This window comes from Peromyscus eremicus, chromosome 6 (assembly GCF_949786415.1).
Source record: "Peromyscus eremicus chromosome 6, PerEre_H2_v1, whole genome shotgun sequence".
Lineage (NCBI taxonomy): Eukaryota > Metazoa > Chordata > Mammalia > Rodentia > Cricetidae > Peromyscus > Peromyscus eremicus.
The window spans coordinates 5,066,699-5,090,629 of record NC_081421.1 but is presented as its reverse complement, the minus strand read 5'-3'; the positions used below and the strand labels follow the sequence as shown (position 1 = coordinate 5,090,629).

Sequence of the window (23,931 nt, the reverse complement as noted above, 5' to 3'; positions counted from 1 at the left end):
TCCCCAAGCCAAGTGAGGTGTGTACAAAGTCAAACGGCCGGTCAAGGCCAGACAGGGCTTGAATTTTGATTTTCTGAACCAGCACTATTTGCAATGACTCTATAAACATAGTTCATAGTAATGAAGGAATTCCTCTTCCTCACCAGAAAGTCTTAACTTCCTTTGGTTTCCTTCAAATTTATCCTGGGATTAGGTCTTGATTGTGCCTGGACAAACGCAAGGGTTGTTTCTTTTCCTGAGTGGAATGATGTTTGAATGACTGGAAAAATTTATCAAAATAGTTTTGAGGCATGATGTGTGTGGACATAATGACCCTTACGTCATGACCTAGAGACATAATGACATATCTTGCATCTACCCATAAAGAATCACATGAAAGTTTACTTCTAGTCTAGCGGGAATCTTAAGCAGAAGTGGGTCAGCGTGATTGCTTAAGCAGCAACAGACCATAGACTAGAGCTTACAGTTCTAAGAAGGTTTTCATTGATTACAACCCAGACTGTAAAACTTATTTATGAGCCACATTTTGGGCATGGTTGCTTGACTTTCAAATGCAGACATAGCAAAAAGTGAAGGTAGATTATCTGCATAAATGAGAATATGGATGAGGGGGGTTGTGAACATGTGACCTCAAAATTGGGAGACAAGCTGATGGCTGACTTGATACTTCTAAATATGGAGAGAATAGCTCTGTAGATGAGTAGATGGAAACTGGAGTAGATGCTTGAACGTCACTACAGCATGAGTGCCTAGATTCCAGAAACTCTGATCTAGAACCCCAAGTGTGAGATATATTGTTCCTCACTTGAATAATATCTACTGCATCAAGACATCAACAACCACCCTGCTTATATTGTTCAAACAATAATTTATCCAAACTAGAAATGGTTATAAATTAGAAAGTTGCTAGTCAACACGCACACATAAAACAAAAAGGCACAGGTGTGGTGGCACAGGCCCTTCCTCCCAGCACTCTGGAAACAGAGTCAGGTGGAGCTCTGTGAATTCATGGCCATCCCAATGTATATTAATGAGTTCCACACTAGCAGAGCTACATAGTGAAACCCCCAACTCTAATCATAATAAATGTTATTAAGGTAGACTGATTCAAAGGCACAATAGTCAGTTTCTCATTTTGTCACTTATGACTTACTGCTGTTTAAGATAGAACAGACTCACGCTTCGGTTTCTAACCTAAGTCAGAAACTCTCCAGCTTCCCCTTTCTAAGACTGCATTCTATAGCTCTATCCACTCTACCAGTCATGATCTCTTATTTCTTTCTCTAAAAGAAACCGAAATTGGGTGAAAATAAATTAACCACTGTTATTGATCCCAAAACATGATTTTTTTTTCTGTTCTGGATGTCAAATATAAACTTCAATGAGATTAAAAATAGAACTCAGAAATGACTGAACTGAAAGGAGCAAGAACATTCAAAAGCACTCCCCTTCAAAAACCTGCCTTTTGATGTGGTTGGAATCCAAAAAGAAAAAAGAAAAAGTCCTGTGCCTTCCACAAAGCACTTGAAGGATTAATATCTGTCTTCTTTGATTACCCCATGATAAAATATTATAATATAATCCTATAATTTCTGCATCACTTATTTGATACTTCAGCCTTATATGAACAAAGGGTCTCAGAGCCAAATGTAATTTTTATGCATATGTGAAGCTGAGAAATGTGAGAATTTTGATCCCTAGGTACCTCAACCCTGTGTTCCATTGGGAGAAACTTTCAGACTGAGTAACAGCAAGGAAGAGCTTGTGACCTTGACGAAGATACAACCATCTCTTTCTGAAATATAGTCACATGCTGGCCTCTGTCAGTCTCAGTGGCCCCAATGATGTCATTATATTTCTATTGTGAAACACAGCAGAACTGGAGCTACCAAACTTCGTATTTATTCTTAGGAAAGCACAACATGGACACATTTTAATTTAGGTGTTAGTTATTTCAAAACGGAAGAGCAGCAGTGGCCTGATTTAAGATAAATCTAATGATGCATGTTGACATTAATAGAGAAAAAAAAGTTTTATTTTGTCAAAGGGAAGACTTTTGTGGACTTGGATGTAAATTCAGTTTGGCAATTTGTATTACTTTTCAATCCCATTACAATTTAAATTTTTCATGTATTTCTTACTTATGAGGACTGTAATATTAGGATAATTATCATCCATTTAAAAGTAGTAAACAAAGGTTCAAAAGCAATTTGCCTCATCATGGGGTTGAATCCTTAAAATCCTCTATTCAGAAACTTCATTGTTTAAGAGATTCACTTGGCAAATACATTTGTAAGTTACATTGGTTTACTAACATAGGTTTTTCTATAAATTTATTTAAAAGGAATTAATTGTCTATAAAAACAGATTATATAACCAAAGAGCATCAAACATGACTATACATAATAAAAATTTAAATATATTCTAGGATTATAAAATTACAATATTTTGTAGTAAACAATTTCATAAACATTAGCACAATCCACACACACAAAACATGCTGTTATTTGCTAATGAGTTAAAATCTTCTAATTGAGCCCATGAAGAGGAAGATTAAGCTCATATAAGGCTGAATCCTAAAAATGCCAAAATGAAAGATAAAAAGAATTCCAAGCCCAGCTTTAGTCTTTTCTCATGCAACTTCACTACAAAACATTGAGGCAAATTGTGTTTTTTTTTTTTCTGCTTGCTTGTTTTGTTTCGCTATCTTTAATCAGATTATTGGTTTATATACCTTGTACTTACAGGTCATATAAAACAGTATAATAAGAAATAAAACAGTCGGTAAGAAATTAAATGCCTATCTTAAAAATTTCAGAGAGTAACAGCTGAACCAAATACAAATATCAAGATTGTTTGGAGGACCACTGTGGGCCAGTCAGAGGGATTGTACTACCTCACTGATCTCACAGTACTTTTCCCGAAGCAAGTTCCTCTTCTAAGTTATCACTGGTACAAGGAGTGATGACTTTGAGGTACCAATTAATATAAACTGGGAGCAGGAGAGATATTAATTAAACGTGACACTCTGATTATTTAAACCTTCTATCTAAGTTGATCATTCAGAGCACGGTGATGGCGTGTTCTTCAAAAATGATGGATGGTATCAAGCTTTAGTGACTCCCTGTGTATCTGTGGTTTCCAACACTTCAGAGCAGAAGGGACAAATGATGTGAGAAGAACATGAGAACAAGTCTAATAGACAGGCTGACTAATCTCAGACCCCCAAGGTCAAACCAAAGCAATCCATTTCTTAGCTTTCATCAACACAAGACATGATTTATCAATCGATGAACAGGATTTCAAACATTATACATCTAAATAATATGTTCTTTGTACTGTGTAACTTTATGAACAATGATAGATTGTGTGATATATTCCCTACAAAAGTAATGTCATGAGGCAAAACTCATTATATTTCCCAAAACACATTAAAAAAAAAAAAACCCTGAATATGTCATCTGTCATTATTATGCCACATGCCATTTGGGGAGATTACATTTCCAAACTAGATTCCTTGGAATTCTATGCCCTTCATAGTTCAAACCTTACACATTAATGTTCCCTGAAAATAGTACTCTTATTCTACTGCATTTATTTGTGGGGTTGGTCAACGAATTATGGATAATTATTAAACAATATAACAAAACTGTTATTTCTTGTGTGGCTATAAAATGTAAGGGAGTTTGAGAGGTGCCTCGGGGGGTAAAGTGCCTGCCACACAAGCCTGAGGGGCTGGGTTCAGGTCCCCAGGATCTGTGTGAAACTCAGGCATGGTGGTGTCTGTAATCCCAGTGCTGACAAGGTAGAGACACACAGATCCCTGAAGCTCGCTAGCCAGTCAGTCTTGCGAGACAGTGAGCTCATGGCTCAGAGAAAGACCTTGTCTCAGAAAAATAAGGTTGAAAGGGATTAGAAAAGCCATCCAACAGGGACCTCTGGTATCCATATGCATGCATACACACATGTGCATACGCACCAGCGTTAATATTTATAGAGGAGGGAGTACTGTTAAGAAGAAAAAAAAAGGCCACAAGGAAATTTCTTAACTGTAATGTAATGTAAATGCAAGCATAGATATAATTGCCAAGCTGTTCTCTCTCTTGTTACAGCACCTAACAACTGTTTTATGAGGCATGCCTATGATAGCTCAGAAATGAGTTCATAGTGTCATGTTAGGTAACCTGGGAGATGTCTCACAAAGAGATTCCTTGAGAAGAGTAGTCAGTGGATATGAGGAAACTTCACTCTTTATTCTACCTCTCTAAAAATCGCATTGCTCTTTGCACTGACTTAAATTAATTATCGCCCTCTCTCCATTAGTTTGGGGAAGATCTGATTGCTCACATGGAGGAGGTAGTAAAAGGGTTATACCCTTGGCTGATGATTCATTGCACCAGCTGCCAGCAAGTTGCATGTCTCGGCACACCTGGACACATGCACCAGTGACTGATTAGGAAATACATTTATCTTGGCTCATCACAAAGGAGACGCAACCATAATTACTCTCCCTCGTAATGAAAGGCATTCTGGAACCTGTGTCCACCTACAAAATAATACAAAGTACGCTTTTGGACCAGATCCACATAATTGTGCCATCTGTTCTAGATACTTAGCTCTAAATATTTCCCAAATCTTTCTTGTGGTCTAAAAATAAAATACAGTTTGAAAAGACCTATGCTGACTGTTAAAATGGTCACAAGATGTCATGTTAAAACCTAACACTAAAGAAAATGATCAAAACTCCGAGTTTCTTTGGTTGATAAATACAAAACATGACCTTAACCTTCACTGTGTACTTAGGAAATTTTGTGGATTTATCATGCTTTAATTTAAAGAAAATGAAGATATTGGTTAAGTTTTGCAGTCTTCTAAATGAGAACCAACTTAACTAAGTATGCTGTGTGAAAGAAGAAAAAGGAATCAAAGCTTTTGTTCTTCAACTTGTCTCATTGTAATGACTTCAAAATTCTGAAGACTCTTAACATGTACTAAGAAATCCCTTAAGTAAGACCTTAAAGTAAGATGCTATATGAGAGATCTCATAGCAGTTACGAGAATGTTAGTTTACATCTAATTGAGCTGTTGGCCAAAGGTGTCACATAGGAATCTCCAAACAAACCAGGCTTGCTCTCCACACTGACAGCAAGGCCCATTGCTGAAGACAACACATACACAATTCATTGAACATGGAGATGTTTAGCCAGTGCCTACATAAAGCCTTCACCTACATTCCAGTGTCCTTAGAACAGGAAGGACTCTGTTCTTAGTGTTTTTAGAACACTCTGCACACTGTCAAAAGAGAAACAAAACCAAGCTAGACACAAACCCTTTATCTACTACAGTGGTGTCTTGTCTGCATGATATATAAGGGCAATCATGGCACAAAGCTTGTGGAAGTAACCAACCAACAACTGATTTAAGTAAGACCCACTCCACGAGATGGAACCCATACCCAACTGCTTGAGTGACCAAGAACCTGAGACTAATAAAATGACATCTAATGATATTCTGCTAAACTCATAGATGGCCTTGCTCAGCCATCATCAGTGAAGCTTCCTACTGCAGCACATGGGAACACAGAAACCCACAGCCAGACACTACACATGAAGTGAGAGACCTTAGAACACTCAGCCTTAGATGAGATGTTTCCATCAAATCCTTCCTCTCAGAACTCAGGAACCCCATGGTAGAGGAGATGGAAAGCCAGAAGGATGGAGGACACCAGGAAAGCAAGGCCCTCTAGATCAACATGATCAAAGTTCATGTGAACTCAGAGACTGAAGCAGCAAGCACAGGGCCTGCACATGTCTGCACCAGGTCCTCTGCGTATATATTACGGCTTACAGTTGAGTGTTTTGATGGGATTCCTGAGTGTGAGAACGAGTGGGTCTCTGACTCTTATACCTACCTTCTCTTTTCCTTCTGTTGGTTCACCTTATCCAATTTTGATGAGATAGTTTTTGTTTTATCTTATATTTTATTTTGTTATATTTAAAACATTAATTAATGAATGAGTTAATGAATGAGTAAATGAATGGAAACTAGCCACTAAGGTAAAGGTTAACAACTGAACTGGTGTTTATACCTGCTGAGAGAGGGAACATCAATTTTCTCCAATAGAGTGACACTGGGCCTATCAAACACTCTAGGACAGGCCTCATGTTCAAGAGTAGTTGATTGGATGCCACTGGTTTTTGGTGTGTGTGCTTTTATTTGGTTACAATTTGGGGGAGATCTGGGGGGCTGGTTTTATTTTGTTTTCTTCGTTTTGTTGTTATATTGGGTTTTTGTTCTTTTTGAGAAAGAACTTAAAGTTAGATAAGTAGAGAGGGGAAGAGGATATGAAAGGATTTGGAGGAGGGAAAGAATATGGTCAAAATACATTTAAATTTAAAAATTATTCTAAATAATAAAAATATAATTAAAAATCACACTTTTCTAAAAGACCAATTTTTATTTCTAGCACCCACATCAGGAGGCTCACAACTGACATGACTCAAGGAGATCTAACACTTTGGCCCCTGCAGACACCTGCACTCCTGTGCACATTCAGACACAAACACACACACACATATATAATATAAAGTAATAAAATAAAATCTTAAAAATTAAATACTGAATTAAAAGTGTTGTACATAAGTTTATCAGAATCAACACTTCCAGAAACTGAATTATTTGAGCCAATATTTTAAAATTCTAGTATTTCTTGGGATTATGTGGAATTTAATGATTGAAACTACAGTCATTTGAGTCCCTCAAAATCTTATTTTATTCTAATACATACCAAGTAATAATATTCTAAGACTGATTTATAGTTCCTTTTAAAGATTTGTTTTGATTATGTGTATGTGTCTATGTCTGTGCATGTACACCACTTGTGTGTAGGTGCTGAAAGAACTAAAGTTGTTTGGAGTTACAGGTGGTTGTGAGATGCCTGATGTGGGTGTTGGGAAGCTCATTCATATCCCCTGGAAGAGCAACACGTGATCACAACTGCTGAGCCATCTCTCCAGGTCCAAGTTAGTTTTTAATTATTATAAAAGTTGTATTTTATTTTTTCCATTATAAAGTAGCCTTACTTCTCTAAATATAAAGCCTCAATGAGTTCTATGTACAAAAATAAGACTAATGAAACAAATATTCAACTCCAGCCCTGAAAATTGCAGGGACTGGATTCAATACAATATAGTAATTTTTCATACTCCTTTCAAAAATGACTGAGAAAAGACAATTGCTTGGAATATCAAAACCTAGAAAACACTCTTAAATGAGTAACAGTTTGCCTTGCTCTAAAATAAGAATATAACAATAAAGGTAACAACAATCAATTATGTGGAGATTAAAAAATAACTCTCGTTAATCTAAATATATGTACTAACTCTTCAGTACATCCAGTAAGGCATATACTATTATTATTTTTTACTTTTCAGATTTATTTTAATCTTTGAAGGCTATGCGTATGTGCTAATCTCTGTGTGGTGGCATATGTACATGGGTACAGGTGTCTATGAAGGCCAAAGGCACAGGACTCCTTGGAGCTGAAGTCAGAGACAGTTGTGAGTGCCTAATGTAGGTGCTGGGAACTGAACTCCAGTGCTCTGCAAAGGGCAGCACACACTCGTAACTGCTGAGCCATCTTTCCAGCCCCCATTGTTTTCTTTTTAGACAAGAAAATTTTCTTTTCAGTGAAAAAATTCACTGAATCAATCCATCACCTTCACTTTTCTTTAGTGTGTGTAGACACTGAAGCATGGGCTTAATCCATGTCAGAAACTAAGAGATGAAATGTAGCTAAGGAAGAGACTCCTTAACCCAAGTGCCACTCCAGGGCCGTGCATCAGAAACACGTAACAGTGGTATGAAGCACTTAAAGACAACACATACATACACACACAATGGCAACATGTACTTTAGCAAACACGTCTGTCTAAATTGTTAAGTAACTCAACCTGGAGTATGAATTGCTTCTGTAACACTGATACTGTGATCTAGAACATGTCCATAAACCGTGACTTGCTATTTTTCATAATATTCTCTTACATTAGATTCAGCAATTGGTCCCTTTAAAATGTTTTAGCTTTAAATGCCATACTAAGCCCTAGTTATTTGTTTCACATAATCAGATTTCAATAAATACTTTACATAAAACCTAGTATGAACTGTCCTTTCTCTGCATCACCACATACACAGTAATAAGTTTACAAAACTAAAAAGACAGGCCTACCTATTTATCTCTATAATCAGTGTGCTTACAGTCACTGGGTAGCTTGCTTATCATTTCCAAGAAACATAAGAATTGGTTCCTGGTAAATATTTCCTCTGCCTTTAATTTCAGTGACAAATATAAAAATATTCTTATAAATTGGCCGTATATCTTAATGAATTGGCCTTCTTCATGTTGAGATGACATATTGATTTACATAGCAGTTGAATCAGATGCTATAAGGCATCATGTTAACTTCCATTGTTGGCTTGTATGTTCTAAACCCTGATATCTCTGATACTTGGCCAAATGCAATTAGCTAACCATCTTCCAAGATACCCAGGGCCATAATGTGATAGTTCATCTTACCTTGAACTGTCAACCCCTTAGGCAAAGTCTCTGATTCCAACCAATTTCACAATGGTATACTTTCTCAACTCCATACTTCAGCTTTTCTTCCAACAAACCAGAGCGCCCCCCCTCTCCCTTCCTCCCTCCCTCTCTCTTTCTCTCTATGTATCTCCCTGCATCTCTCTGTATCTCTCTCTGAATTGCTGTATCTCTCTCCCCTCCTCTCTTTCTCTCTCTATCCCTGTGTGTATGTATCTCTATCTCTCCCCCCACCCCGTGAGTGTGTCTGTGTGTGTGTGTGTGTGTGTGTGTGTGTGTGTGTGTGTATCTCTGTTTACCTGGGGACCCTTACTTACATGAGACTCTTGATGGAAAACATGCCCTAGGGTAAAGTTAAAGATGTCTCATTTTCTCTTTGCTAGCTAACACTCTCCTGTGGCATCAGTCACACTCTTATACTTCTGTTTCCACACTTTCATTCATGGAGAACACAATAAAATACTTGAAGATAAGCCTCATTCATCCTGAAAGAGGCGCTTAGCACAATGGTTAGAAGATAGCCTATGCTGAATAGAAGCAAGATGAGTTAAATATAATTATGTTTTATATTTCTTAAATTTTCCTTCTTTAATTCACAGACATTTATTTTTTTCTATACATAGTCAAATGTTTATTCACAAATCATGAAAATAATTAATTTTGCAGCCATTTTGACTTGTTTAACACCAAATCATCTATCAATTTTTTTTTAAGGAAGAAAACGTTAAAAAAAATTACTGAGCACCAAAATTTACAAGTTCCTATAACACCTTTCAGTTACTTCACAAAGTTTCCATTCATTATATTATTCTCTCTAATTGTGTAGATTTCTTTTTAAGGTAAATGTAGAAATAATCAACTTTTTTAGTTCAAACTACACTTATAAAGAGTCTGTGTTGTGTATATGTATATGTTTATGTAAAATAGGTTATATAAAAGAGACCTTTATTCTTTCCTACTTTCATATTATAAGACAATTTAGTATTGAATATGGTATATGGTTACAAATATACATGGTATATTTGATATGTATTAATATTAAGATATAATATATATTATTGTAAAAATTGTGGTCAGTTTATTTAACAGTTCAATGATATCAACAGCAGTGAAATTAACCAGCCCACACTGGGTTTCCTCTTCAAGCCCATTATTCAGTTAGAAAATTCAAATTTTATTTCTAACAAAAATCTCACAGTAAATTAGGTTACTTACTTTTCAGGATTTTCTACTTCTTCAGTAATAAAGTTGAGGTAAAACCTGTATTATTAGTAAACAAATAACTATTAGTATATTTTGCCACCACAATCCAAAGTTTCACATGCTAAACTTTTTTAAATCAAACTAAGAGTCATGAACATGACAGAAAACTGTATGCAGGAAGATGCAAATGGGAAACCAGTCAGAATTCCCACAGAACATTTTCTCCTAAATCATAGCGGAAGCATTAAAATGTGAGACACGATGGTAATGAGAGTGGAAAACCCCGTAATCTGTAGGGCAAGCTCACGGTTTACAGGACGTCTCAGAGCAGCGTGATGCTACGCCCCCGGAAAGGGCACACGAGCTAGATGGGCAGAGCCAGCCCTGAGCTAAGGTGGCAAAAGCATTTCCAGAGGAAATTCCTCCTGACCTGAGAGGGACACACAACATTACCTTATTGAGGTGTCATGAGGCCATTCCAGGCTGAGGTTGGAATGAAGCCCAGAAGTGTGCCGCAATGGTTATGCATAGAGAAAGGAGAGATGCTACAGTATTCAGCCATACAAGTGTGCAAGAAAGCATGGGGGGAGAAATTAAGTATAAGATGGCCTGTGCTTCCTGTAAATCTAAATTTAGAGCTAGAAACAAGAGGATCCAAATTATATGAGGGCAGCCTTGTAGAGAAGTGCTATTGACTTTATACACAGACCAGAGTGTATGAGAAGGGACCAAAACTTGTAGAAATGATAGTTTATTAAATGTCTCAAATTTTCTAAAGGAGAAAATTTCAAATGTTCTACCGCAGAAAATTAAAATCTATACTTGGTTATGGAAGTGTTAATTACTTTGACTTAATTATTTCATGTTCTATTCATAAACCATAACCTAATTTCTTTGTACCTCAGAAATGCATACTATTTGCCACTGTATAGTTTTAAACTAAAATAAAAAGATTAAACCTTCCATTCACACTTCTTCCTTTAGAGTCACTGCCCATGTTTACCCTATATAACCCGATTCACAAGCTGACGGAGGGAGGGAGGTCTTAGGTATGTTCAGGTAGTTAATTGTAGGCACATTGTTACTTATTACACTGTCCCTCAAGAACAAACAAAGCAAGGAATTTTGACCATTTGCCAGGTCCATAACACTTTTCGGAGAATTACATGTAAAAGAAGCATTTTAGGCACAAAATATTTCACTTTCAATGCCAATGGAATCTCCAATTCTTACCTTAATGTCAGGGTCCAAGAAATTCTGATTGCTCTCTTCACAATGAGCTTCTACCAAGCCCACACAGACATGGCTAATGCCTTCCATCCTTGATTTTATTTTCCAACTAAAAGGGACTGCTAGAGGCCCTTTAAGCCCTACTGACTTCTTCCTAAGCCTCCTCAAAGTACAGCTGAAGGAAATTAAGAATCCTCATGAGAACAGATGAACACAACTATAAGAACTTGCTGTATCTTCTTTCTCTAAGCTCGGGGAACTCTCACTGAATGGAAAGCCAAGCAATTCTATGGTTATCTTATTATTCCTTGGTGCTAAATAGCCTCTTGCATGGCACTGGGGATCACAAGTCTGAAAGCCAAATTCTCTTCTCTCAAAAAACAAATATCCAGAATATTAGCCCATTGCCTGCTTAAAGCATCTCACAGCCTACAAGACAGGGGAGGAAGCTGGTCTTGCCCCACCTTCATGACAATCCTATCTGAATTTATTAGTCAGTTGATGTTCAAGAACAAAAGGGCTACAGCTTTAATGACCAAGTTTTAAATCAATATTAGAAATACATTGAGGAAACAGTAGCAATAAGGGTAATATAAAAAGTGTATATATATACACACACATATAAAACTAACAATATGTTTTAACAACTAGAAAGTTAAACTTCTAAAAACAACAGCTGTTGTTGCCCCAGGAGAGTGCACATATAGCAGGATGCATATAATGTTGTTATTATAGGAAAAGCAATAGTCAATGCAACCCTTGCTATGTGCACACTCCATTTTTTACCATATAATGCAAGACTGGCTGAAAGAATTATAATGTGAACTATAAATGAGCTACTATTCCTGCATTGAGTGTACCAGAGATAGTGCTGTGGAATGTGCTATTTGAGACAGATTTGACATGTTTGTTATAAGCCTAAGGCAACAGGAAGTATGGGGAACAAATAAAAATAAATAAGCAAAATATAAATAACACCTCAAACGGAATAAATCACATGAATTAAGGAATGGTGCCAGGTTTTGCATGTCAGAGATAGTCAGTTGCTTCTTAATAGTTTATGAACTGGCCTTTTCCAGTAACCTTAAGGCAAGGAGGGGAATACTTGTGAAAAAAAACGTGACTTCAAATATTTTTCCTACAGTTTGGAGGGAAGAGGAGGACAGCAGATCATTTCAGTGAAAAAATCCATACACAGTGGGAAATATACCTTTGACACTTGTCTGGTCTCAGTATGGGATGAAGGCCACAGTAGTCTCTTTCCCCTGGTTTCCTTCTCAAAGTCCCTAGAGAATACTCACAAGGTCTATTGTCTCAGATTTTCTATGACTGTGCATAAAAAGCCATAGTTGCCCTACATTGTAGCACCCAACCTGTACATGACTTTTAAAGGAAGCAGATTCTTGAGGTGAGATTTGACACAAAGGCTGATGTTTCAGGGAGACTAAATCCATTGAGGATTCGATTAAAGAGGGCGACAAAAGACACTGAAAACCAATTCTCTATCACACAGTGAAAAGAGAGAGGAAAAAAACATCTCACCACGCTGTGCTTAGCTTTGGACCCAGACATAGGATTGAAATTGGTTGACTTCCCCAAGGCCACAGGCGGACTGGCAGATGTATTTCTCTGAATACGGACATTGGCAATAATATGAAAGTTGTTCTGACCCGACTCCGTGACCTGACTGAGCTAATGATTTCTTTTCCCCTAATCATGTTTCAGTGAAGGAGTTTTCATCATTCTGGATAGGTTCTGCGCTCCTCAGAGCCAAAACTTTACTCCATTCAGGATCCCCAAGTGTTGGTGGTGTCTTTTTCCTATTCACCCTAACAGCTGGAGGTGACCACTCTGAGAGTAAGGTAACCAGGACAACAGAGGTAGCAGCCTGGCTTGCAACTCCTGACCATCACTGCTTTGTTTCTGTCTCAGTGACAATGTCTTCATGTTAGGTTTGTTTCCCTCCCCTCTTTTATTCTTCCCTTAGTCAAATATTGTTCTACAGCAATGCAGGGAGTGGGAGCCGTTCACAGTCCCAACGTACAAGGGTACAAGCCAGTTTTGGAATCATACGGTAAAAGATGGTGAATTCAGATAGCAAAGGTTGTTCTTACAATGCTCCAGTCTTTGAGACCATTTCAGACCCCACCTTAATCAATTTACATGGAAATAATATGTGTATCTCCAGAGTGCCAAACCCACACACTCTCTCTTCTAGTTCCGCTTCTCTTTTCTCAGACTGAGGGCCACAGATTAATAGCCAGGTCATTCCCCCTCTTCACAAAGCAGCATTAAGCCAGCATAACAACCCATAAAGCTAAATAGCTCCCTATCATGCCCTAGCTAAGCCATTTGGATCAGATAACCTCTCATTTACAATCCTAGACTTACTTTCCAATACTGTGACTGAATCTTCAAGAACACACACCAAAAAAAATTGATGGTTCCTGGCTCTTCAAGCTAGGGTAGAGACACAAGGATTATGCAGGCAGGGGTGGGGGGTGGGGTAAGGAGTATAAATCAAGTTTTCTGTAAACCTCCATTATAGGTGAAAGCAAGTGGCATTTTGGACTCAGCATCAATAAAATACAATATTAATAAGATAAGTCAAGATGAAAAGAGTCTTTTTCCACGGAAAAATCCACCGCCCCTCAAAAACCTCAGAAGTGGAGAAAATTGGCTCTACATGAAGCAGGTGACCTGAATATTCAGTGCCGGGTGGTAGTGGAGTGAGGGTAGAAATGTTTTAATATTCCGTGGGAACAGATGCATGGTGCTCACAGGCAAAAGAAACTCCATTCAACAGAATTAATCAAATCTGCCTTGTGAAGATCACCACATTCCACATTCTTGACCGAGTACAACAGGCTCCCAGCACCCAGCTGGAGCTGAAAGCCCTTGCTCCCCTCCCTGGCTTTGCTGTGGGGCTCCCAGGGACCCTCACTGTGGCTTGGCTGCTGCCCCAGGGCATGGAGCCCTGATCCAGGCTCAAAAGAGAGAAGAGTTGATTCGGCTTCTAACACTGTGATCACACTCAGTCCTTTTCTCTGCTTAGCACCACATTGTGCTTTGAACAAAAGTGAAAAGGCTTAAAAAAAAATTGAGATTCAAAACTAAAGCGTGCACACAATGGCTGCAAAAATCTTCTTTGGGTATACAAATATTTTACATTGATCTTCTTATGCTATAACCTAACAACCTTCAAACATATTTCACTTCAAAGCTATGCTAAACCCATGTAGCCACACTCCGCTGATTCTCTTCTAATGCCATATTTTCACAATTTGTGAGATTAATAGGGTACATATTCTATTTATTTTGGAATGCATTTGGATATTCCCTGGAAGGCAAGATCCAAAAACATAAAATAAAAGGAGGAAAGAAGAAAAAATTGTATTCATGTTATATACATATTTACATAACTTTTGCGATAATGAAGTTTCTTGGTAGTGTTTTTAGGCTTACAGAGTGTTATCACAGCTTTAACTACTGGTTTTATAAATATGGAAAAAGAACTACTACAATTATTTACCCCAAAACAATGAAAATTAATCTTCCTGAAATGATTCTAGTGTTTCGATTTTGTTGTACCTACTGGGCTTTCTTGAAATAGTCATTTCAACTAAAACTTAAAAGGTCAATAAAATTTAGTTACAGGAAGTGCCTCTCTGATATGTGATTACTGTGACTCACGCTCCTCCACAAAACACTGCTGTGCCAGGGGCACCGGGAATCACAGGCACACAAGAATGAAGGAAATAAATGAATCCATGGCATGGTGGTGCCAGTCATATTGGCTACCGGTTTGTGTTTTCAGCTACTGGAAACATTTTAATGAAATGTGTAAAGGCCCTTGAATATGATGCATACCATTCGACCAGTTGACTTTTATTATTGTGATTTCTCCTTTCCTATCTTTATCATTTTGATCTCCTGAGACCATCTCATTTCTACATCTGAATTGTTTCTTCCTCATGAGAGGGTAGACAAAAAAAAAAAAAATTCATTAACCACTATTTATAAATATCCTTGGTACTCCGGCACAAAGGTCTTTTGACAGGGCGGGTACTAACCCCAAGTACCCCATGGCACTATTTTGTCCTCACTGATGAATGATTAGAAGTAATGTATACTGGCTGTTAAATCTCCAGCATCTGTTTGTTTGTTCATTTTTATGCCACAGGGCTAAATCTAATAGCAACCCTGACTGTCTGGGGGCTCAGAAATGACATCATAAGTTAAAGGCTCTGCCACACTGGAGGAAACTGGAAGGATCTCTGAAGAAGGATCCTCCCACCTTCCCTTCATGTTTCTCTTTCTTCCCTCCAAGGGTGACCTGCAGAAGCTAGAATCTGTGTTCCCTAAGTGCTCACAGAAACCAGAACCTGTCTCCCGCAAAGCCAAGTGTAAAACCTAAAATACATGTGTGTCTCACACTTCCTGCGGCCTTTCTGTGGACAGTAGCTGGGCACTTCTCTGCTCCACCTTGTCTCATACTGCAGCGTAAGAGTCTTGGTTGAGAGAGGGTCTATCCTATCCCAGGAAGAAGAAATGCTACACAAAGAAGTCAAGGAGAATCTAAACAAACACACATCACTTAGTTTCCCTCCAGTCTACTAGCATTGCTTTATATCCTTTGGCTATAAAAAAAAAAAAAAAAAAAAAAAAAATTTGTCCTGGCTTTATAGGTCTTCATTTCTGAGAATTCCATGTTACTTGAAACTTGACTATAGCTGTGCACATGACATAATGAAAATCTAGTTGGAGAAGAAATGTGTGATGTGCTTCCTCACCCATCACTGGGGTCAAAGTTGACACTCAACAGATTAACAAGAGGATGGCCAGGCAGCAGTGGCGCACACCTTTAATCCCAGCACTCGGAGGCAGAGCCAGGAGGATCTCTGTGAGTTCAAGGCCAGCCTGGTCTACAGAGAGAAATCCAGGACAGGCACCAAAACTATGCAGAGAAACCCTGTCTCAAAAAAACCAAAACAACAAAAAAAGACAGATTAACAAGAGAAAAGGCAAATTAAGTAATTTAATAAAGCATCTGGAGATATCAACTTACCAACCAGCATATGCATACATCCCATAATAAAAAGCCAAGGGCAACCCCATCAGATTTGCATCTCTTCCTGAAAATGCATCTTCAAAGTGCTGTGTTTGCCCTGCAATTAGAATTTGAGGGTTTTTAGAGCTTTGCAAAGAACGGATTATTATTTATTCCAACTCTATACATGGTTGGGAGATGAGCTACTCTGTTCTGATTCTCTATTCATAGCCAACTCCATCCATTAAAACTGCACCCAAGCTAGGACAGGAATCTCAAATGCACACTTGTCACCGAGACCACTTTAAAGTTCTTTTGTGGATGACCAGCAGGATAAAAGTAGCACTTAAAATAGGTAACTCCATTCCCTTTGCTTGAGTGTCTTCTGTTTTAACCATGACAGTAGACTAAAGCATCTTCCATAAAGTGAAATTTTAAGAGTTTGGCAAAATTCTTAGAAGACAATGTATAACATGGTAGGGGATGAAAAGAAATCTCAGAGCCTGGTTGAGTGAGGAGGCATCAAGAAACACCTGCACTGCCTCTCATAGCACTTAGCATCCTGCTGTTTATCCCTGTAGTGCATTTGACACCTGCCTCCTAAAGCAGGGAAAGCTACAGACAAAAGCCACCATCAAAACCTGCAAGGCTTGTTCACATAAAGGTTCCCTGGAGCACAGCCATGTCCACTCATATAAGGGTGTCTATGGCCAATGTCACCCAGCAGCATAGTGTAATTAACTGTGAGAAGCCATTCAACCCGAAGGGCTTTCTTTATAGAGATACTTATTGACACTGTCTTGGTCCATGCCCCCATTTTCTTCTAAAAATATGAATAAGAAATTATACCAAAAACCAAACCAAGTTTTACCAACTTTGGCATCAATGTGTAAACTGAACACTTTTGTCCATCATACTTTTTTTCTCTATTTTGTGAACAGTGGGTACCTTTTACTTTGAATCTTTTGGGTAGTTTAAGAGATTACAAAATCAGATTTATGTTAATAAGCACAGATTCAAAATTGGACAAAAAAGCATCTGTGTCATCTACCACCCCCAAAGAAAAACACTGAGTGAGAGTACTCAAATAGGAAATGACTCTGTTTAAAATTGACCCTGAGTAAGTAACAAAAGTGGGCCATGAGGGCAGAAGGTGAATGATGGATATATAACACTCCCTTGTAAGTCAAATATCAGCTATTGCCCACATCATGAGACCCAGTATTCATAGTGATAGGATGTGAAGATAGGGGCTAAAAGGACATGGTTGTGTTACACGAAGAGTGATATTTTTCTCAAAGCAAGCAACTTCTAAATACAGTTTTGTGGAAACTTGACAGGGTGAATTAGAAATGCCATTTTACTGAAACATGTCTATGCCTTAATAAAAGGAAAATCTACACACTGAGATTCAGAAAAGAAACATCTGTTGGGAATTGAGAGGTTGCTCAGCACTTAAAAGCAGGTGCTACTCTTATAGAGGACCTGAATTCAGTTTCCAGCATCCATAGCAGGTAGCTTACAATCACCTGTTGCTCCAGCTTCAGGGCTTCTGATGCCCTCTTCTGACCTTGGCAGGCACCTGTGTTCATGTGCACATGACCATTTGTAGACAGACAAACATGTGGGTGAATACACACACACACACACACACACACACACACACACACACACACACACACTTAAAAATAAAATATTTTTTAAAAGAAAGAAACATCTATTGGGTATTCTTTTATGATCTGTGGTCTCCTTAGCCTAATGAGAGAATATCCTTCAGAGTGTAGCAATTAGTAATGGATAAGAGAAAAGTTCTAAACTGTAAAGACTGAGCCACAGTTCTTCATGTGAGCTACTTTGAGAGTGCCGAATAGAGGCACATTGTTTCTGAACTTCAGGAGTATTTTTGGATGCATAACACAGGCCTTGAGAAGATGAAAGAAACATTCAAAGGGAAGTTCCAGGCTTCATAAGTGAATGCACAATATCCAGCTAAATCAGGATCTGATTAAAGTAGAAATAAACATAACACATTTATCATTGAAGTCTTTTTCTTCCTGGGGTCTCAAAGAAATGTGGAAAAACTAAATGATTATGTCACAAATTTTAAAATCTTAATTTCATAAAATTTTGTAGTAATAAAAAAAATATGTCTGGCCTCCAAAGTACTAAACTATGCTTCAAATGCAGTAACATCCTCAGGGAATTTCTCTGTTGTGTGAGAAGCAAGAATTAGGGTAGACCTACGATCCAGATACCATAAGCAATAATTAAAATACCACTGTTCTGTAACTGACAGGAAAGAATCGGGGGTTTCATCATGGTCTCTGTTCTCAAGGAATTTGCACTACAGTATCAACTGATAAACATGCCCCTCTTTGCACACACACACACACACACACACACACACACACACAAGTGAGGGGTCAGAACCAATGACAGACTCTAACTACCTATCATATCTGGCATTACACCAAAAGGAAAAGCCAGAAAAGAGCCATGTCTAGAAGGGCTAGTGACTCACCCTTCCGTTCCTTTCCAGAATCGGAGAGGCTCTCTACAGAAGACTAGAAAGTCAGCCCAGGAGACAAAAGCACTGAGGGTGTGGACAATTTTGCCTCCATTCATAATGGAATGTGAGCAGGCCAACTGTGCGGAGGTCATGGTGAACCGGGATAGCAAGCCCACATCTTCTCCACACCGGCTCTACTGTTCAAATGATGCATTGCGTTTATTCTGGGGCTGAAGTGTTGGGATTTGATGAAAGCATTTTACTGGCAGGACTCTAAGATCGCCCACTAGGCTGATTAAATGGACAAGAACAGTTCCCTCTCCCAGCTCGAGTGGCCAAGTTTTCAGTGTTTGGTGCCTCTGCCAGTGGCAATGGTTGTACTGAACTTTGCGGCTTCCTTGCGTGTTGTTATAATTCTCCTCCTTTAGGGTCATTCAACTTCTAGAAATGCCTTTTCCTGGAACTGGCAATGTTCATGTAAACAATACTTAACATGCCCACATGCTACATCACCTCTTTCCCATTGATTTGCTCTTAATCATTTCCCATTGTTTCCTGAGGCAAATTCAGTAACCCCTGGGGCCCTCTTTCTCTTCCAGCCATTTCCACCAAATCTAAGCAAACGCATATACTATTATTACTAGGCCAACCCTAACTCCGTGATAGCGTCCCTCAAATTCTTATCTTATAAAATGGGAAGCTCCATGACCAATACATCCAGAAGCTGCCCCATTTCTTCAGAAATGCAAATTGTACAGGGAAAATAATATAACGATAAGAACTAAGCTTTTGCAACACTTTCATTGTCGCATAAAGATCCTGTTTTTAGGAATGTTACTCTTAAACCTCACTGCTCTTCTGTGAGCACTAATCTCAGAGAAAGGAAATACAAATGAGAAAATAAAGAACTATTAGTCATCCTCCGTTATTTTCCAGAAATACTTTTATCTTTCACATTTGTTACTATTACTGAAAAGTTCTGTAGTACAAATAAACGATATATTGATCAGTACTTAAAGCTATACAGCAAATTCATTTTGTGTGTGTGTTTTGGGGGGGGAAGTGTTTTGGTTTTTGTTTGTTTGTTTGTTTGTTTTCACTTTGGGTTTTGACTCCAAGTAATTTTAATTTATACCAAAAGAATTCTCAGACACCTTATTTTTGTTGCTTGGTCTACTCTTAATTCTCTTGCTGCCATTCGACTATAAATACTGACTTCCCCTCAGTGTAGCCTTTCAAATCAATTAGATGACAGTACAGAGTTTAAGTTCCACAAGCAAAGACTAATTAAGGATTCTGCTAGACAAGCGAAAGTCAGTGTTAGAAGAGACCAGAAGCAGATACACAGTTTAAAACGCATTTACTTTTCAGTCCATACCTTTAATTAGCTGTATAACTCCAGGGACTATAATTATCAGAATTGCTGTGAGCTTGCAAAAGGTTAGGAAAATCTGGATCCGGGCACTCCAGCTGACACTCATGCTATTTAGGACCATCACCACAGCTGCAAACAAATAGACCAAGTTACAAAAGGCAAACCCCCATGAGCACAATGATGTCTTAGGTCCTTGTCAGTCGAAATGTGATCTATAGACATGCAGTGCTGGCATGAACTACCAGAACCTAAGAAGAGCAGAATCCCAGGCTCTGCCCCAGATCTAGGCCCTCCTGCATTAAGACTCCTCTTTGATATACATTCAAGCCTGAAAAGCTTAGATACAACCCCTGCACAGTCAGAGAACCTGTTTTGCTCTTTGAATGTTAGTAAGAATGAACATATATTGCTGTGCAATAACAATAAAGTAAAATATCTTCATCCTGAGGACATTCAGAGGGTCATGATAGTGTGGAATTCCATTCTGAAGTCATCCATCAGGTTGTGATAGTGTTGAACTCCATCCTGAAGTCATCCAGTGGGTCATGATAGTGTTGAATTTCATCCTGAAGTCATCCAGTGGGTCATGATAGTGCTGGATTTCATCCTGAAGTCATCCAGTGGGTCATGATAGTGTTGAATTTCATCCTGAAGTCATCCAGAGGGTCATGATAGTGTTGGATTTCATCCTGAAGTCATCCAGAGGGTCATGATAGTGTTGAATTTCATCCTGAAGTCATCCAGTGGGTCATGATAGTGCTGGATTTCATCCTGAAGTCATCCAGTGGGTCATGATAGTGTTGAATTTCATCCTGAAGTCATCCAGAGGGTCATGATAGTGTTGGATTTCATCCTGAAGTCATCCAGAGGGTCATGATAGTGTTGGATTTCATCCTGAAGTCATCCAGTGGGTCATGATAGTGCTATATTTGATTAGGGAAAGGGTAAGAAGTACTCTGTCTGAGGTCTCGCTCTTCACCATCAGGACCAGCCCTACACAGTACTGTTCTTGGACTTCCTCCCTGCTTTCCAAACAGATAATGAGGGGTGAGTTTTAACTACCCTGCAAGTGTTGGCTTTCAATATATATTTGGCTATTTGATAAGAAAGTCTTGGAACTTTTCAACTTAGGACATACAATGGGTCTGAAGCCAAAAGACTTTCTTCTTCTTAATGATACCATTGACAGTTTTCCAAGCAGCCACCCCTATCCACATCAAGGACAGAAGAATTCATTCAGGTATTAAAGGTAATCAGCTCTATTCCTGGCCCAGGTAGATAATTAACATATTTTTGTTGTATGAATAAATGGATGAATGAGTGAACTGGGTTATCAAAAATGTTAATGAACAGTTTTAATGGTGGTATTCTAGGCTCTTACTATCTGATGAAATGTCTAGGGTTATTCTACACAGTGAATTTCAACTTTCTGTTTTTGCCAAAAACATAGGCACAGTGTATCCAAACGTAGTTAAGAGCTATTTCATTCTGGACATGTATGGTTTTCATCAATAAACTTTCTTTTTGTAAAGATGTATTCTCCCTTAACAAAGATTTTTTAAAATGTATAAAATTATTTCTCAGGAAATTTAAAAAAATCCACTAGCATAATTCTTACCATTCAAATTGGAATTGTGTAGAGTCAAGAGTTGTCAACATGCATCCCTTGTATACTATAATCATGACCTCAGTTCCCTAATTAAGAATTGCTGAAATATTACCAACATACAATAACTAATTAAAAAAAATTAAAACAATCTATACCCAGACAGAGCCTAATTAATGGACATTCTTTTAATGATTTTGGACAGCCATCTAAAGTCAATATATAATCAATCATGTATCACATGAAAATGTGTTTACAGCATGCTACTGGCCCACAGAGTCATTGATGTACGCATGGGGCAATGAGAAAGTCCAAGACAGGGAAAAGAGGATGTCTGAAAAATAGTTATAAAATAATATCAACTATCTATAGATGACAGAACATCAAAAATTTTCAAATTTGAAATTTAGTTTACGGCAACATTTCAACAAATTTTGCGGAGGATAGAATTGTAGCGACCCCAGTCAATGAGTAAACTATGTACATAAATGTGTGTACATGTTCCCTCCATGCAACCAAAACTAAAGAGGTAATGGAGGGACGTGATAGAAACAAGAACAAGCCTTCACTAGGAACAGTTCACATGGTATATGCAGATTGTCACCACATTACACAGACTAAAATAACACAACTTTATTTGCCAAATATACCTCAGTGAAGACAGACATTTTAATCAGTAAATGAAGCAGTAAGTTAAGTCTTATTGAAAGGAAGACAAACATGGGGGTCAGAAGAGTCCACTGAAAGTGCAATGGGGCAATAATGAAGTATGTCAAAGAAATAATGATGCAAATGGTCAGAAAGACCTGAGCTGGGGGACATCATAATTCATCTATCTCTGATGCCAAATACATGAAGAAATAAATATAGCCACTGTCAGTGCACAAAGGCATTATTTTATCAGGAGTGATAAAAAGTAAAATAATGTATCTGTCTTCAAAGCATACAGAGACGTTACATATCCAAAATAATCAAATGCAACTCTGTTTCTCTTTAATTTATTGAATAGGTATCCATTTCTCTATGCAAATTCTTGTGCAATTAATGGCTTATCACATGAGAATGATAACTTTTTTAATTAAAGGGGTCCAACTTTGACATGAAAGTGGAAAAAAGCTTGGCCTTGGCTGTGATCAGCAGGAAAGGAGCACTGTGTCCGCCCTATCTCAGGTGGTCCACAGTAGAAAAGAGGCCCTGGGAGAAAGGGAAGAGGAGGAAGAGGGAACTAGAGAGGCTGACACACTGCACAAGAAGAAATGTTCTCCTTTGAAGAACACCTGACCATGTGCATATTTGAGAAAAGGCTTCTTGCCTTCTAAATGCTTGACGTCCATTGAAACAGGAACAACAATGAGGCTCTGGAATATTATTCTCTATTTTCTAGACTTTTCCTGGACAAATAGAAGACTCAGATCAAACAAACAACCTTCAGGAGTTGACCCTTTCCCCTTGCTTCCTTCCCCTTAGGCGAGGGAAGAATTCTTAGTAAGACTGACTTTCCTCAAACTTTTCTCACAAGTCAGCTTTATGTGGGCATCTAATATCACACTCATTAGTAGCTATGCCATATTCCAGAGAGTGTAACACGGTGACCTGGAGGTAGAGTCCAGTGAGTAACAAGGTCGCCCATGGGGCAGCCAGAAGAGGTTCTCGGGCTGCTAAAACAGCTGCTTCCTCCTGCGTCTATGCAGAGGGATTTAAGGCTGCATGTGCTACTTCTCCCACAACACTGAATAGGGATTTGGGATTCAGTAAACACAGGAGTGTTCTGAGTTTCTGACATAAACCATATCTGCTCCTTGAATGTGTACCATCTATGCATATTGTAATAATAAAAGAAGTCTGAGCCAGCACTCTGGCCTGAGTTCTACTCCCTTTGAGTAACAGTTAATTTCACACATGAGGAAATTGGGGGGGGGGGGGGGCTTACTTCAAATTTTTACCAAAATGAAAATTCAGCAGTACATGGGCTTTATTTACTTATTTATGATGCAGTTTCCTAGAAACTACAATGTAGCAGGAAAAGCTATATCCATAAATCCTAGAGATAAGAAACCCATTTTTGAAAGGAATTGTATTTAAAAGGAATGTTTGGGGAAATCTTAGGGACTGATGCTATGATTTAAGGACTAGCAAATATTTCTCTCTGCACACTCCATCATTCGCCTCTGTCTTTCATTTTGAAAAGAGAGGTAACAGATTATTGGGTTGTCTCTTAAAGCTATATTCTTTCGGGCTTCCAGCTTTGGAGCCTTTGGTGCTAAACTGATAAAACATACAGATGCTATATTTGAATGCTACATGATGAGATAAAGTGGGTGCCTCCACTGTTTCCCGTAGCAGCTGCTGGGTTCCTTTATCT

The 23,931-nt window shown here is 38.3% G+C and overlaps 1 protein-coding gene across 1 annotated transcript in view; it reads right to left on the bottom strand.

Moving 5' to 3' along the window:
* Positions 1 to 23,931, bottom strand: part of Slc7a11 (solute carrier family 7 member 11) — a 74,252-nt gene that overhangs the window by 37,547 nt on the left and 12,774 nt on the right. Inside the window, exons 4-6 of the mRNA XM_059264665.1 lie at positions 19,967 to 20,092; positions 16,098 to 16,197; positions 9,812 to 9,856 (exon numbers count right to left, since the gene is read on the bottom strand). Coding sequence (XP_059120648.1) covers positions 9,812 to 9,856; positions 16,098 to 16,197; positions 19,967 to 20,092 — 271 coding nt within the window. The remainder of the gene's footprint in view (positions 1 to 9,811; positions 9,857 to 16,097; positions 16,198 to 19,966; positions 20,093 to 23,931) is intronic.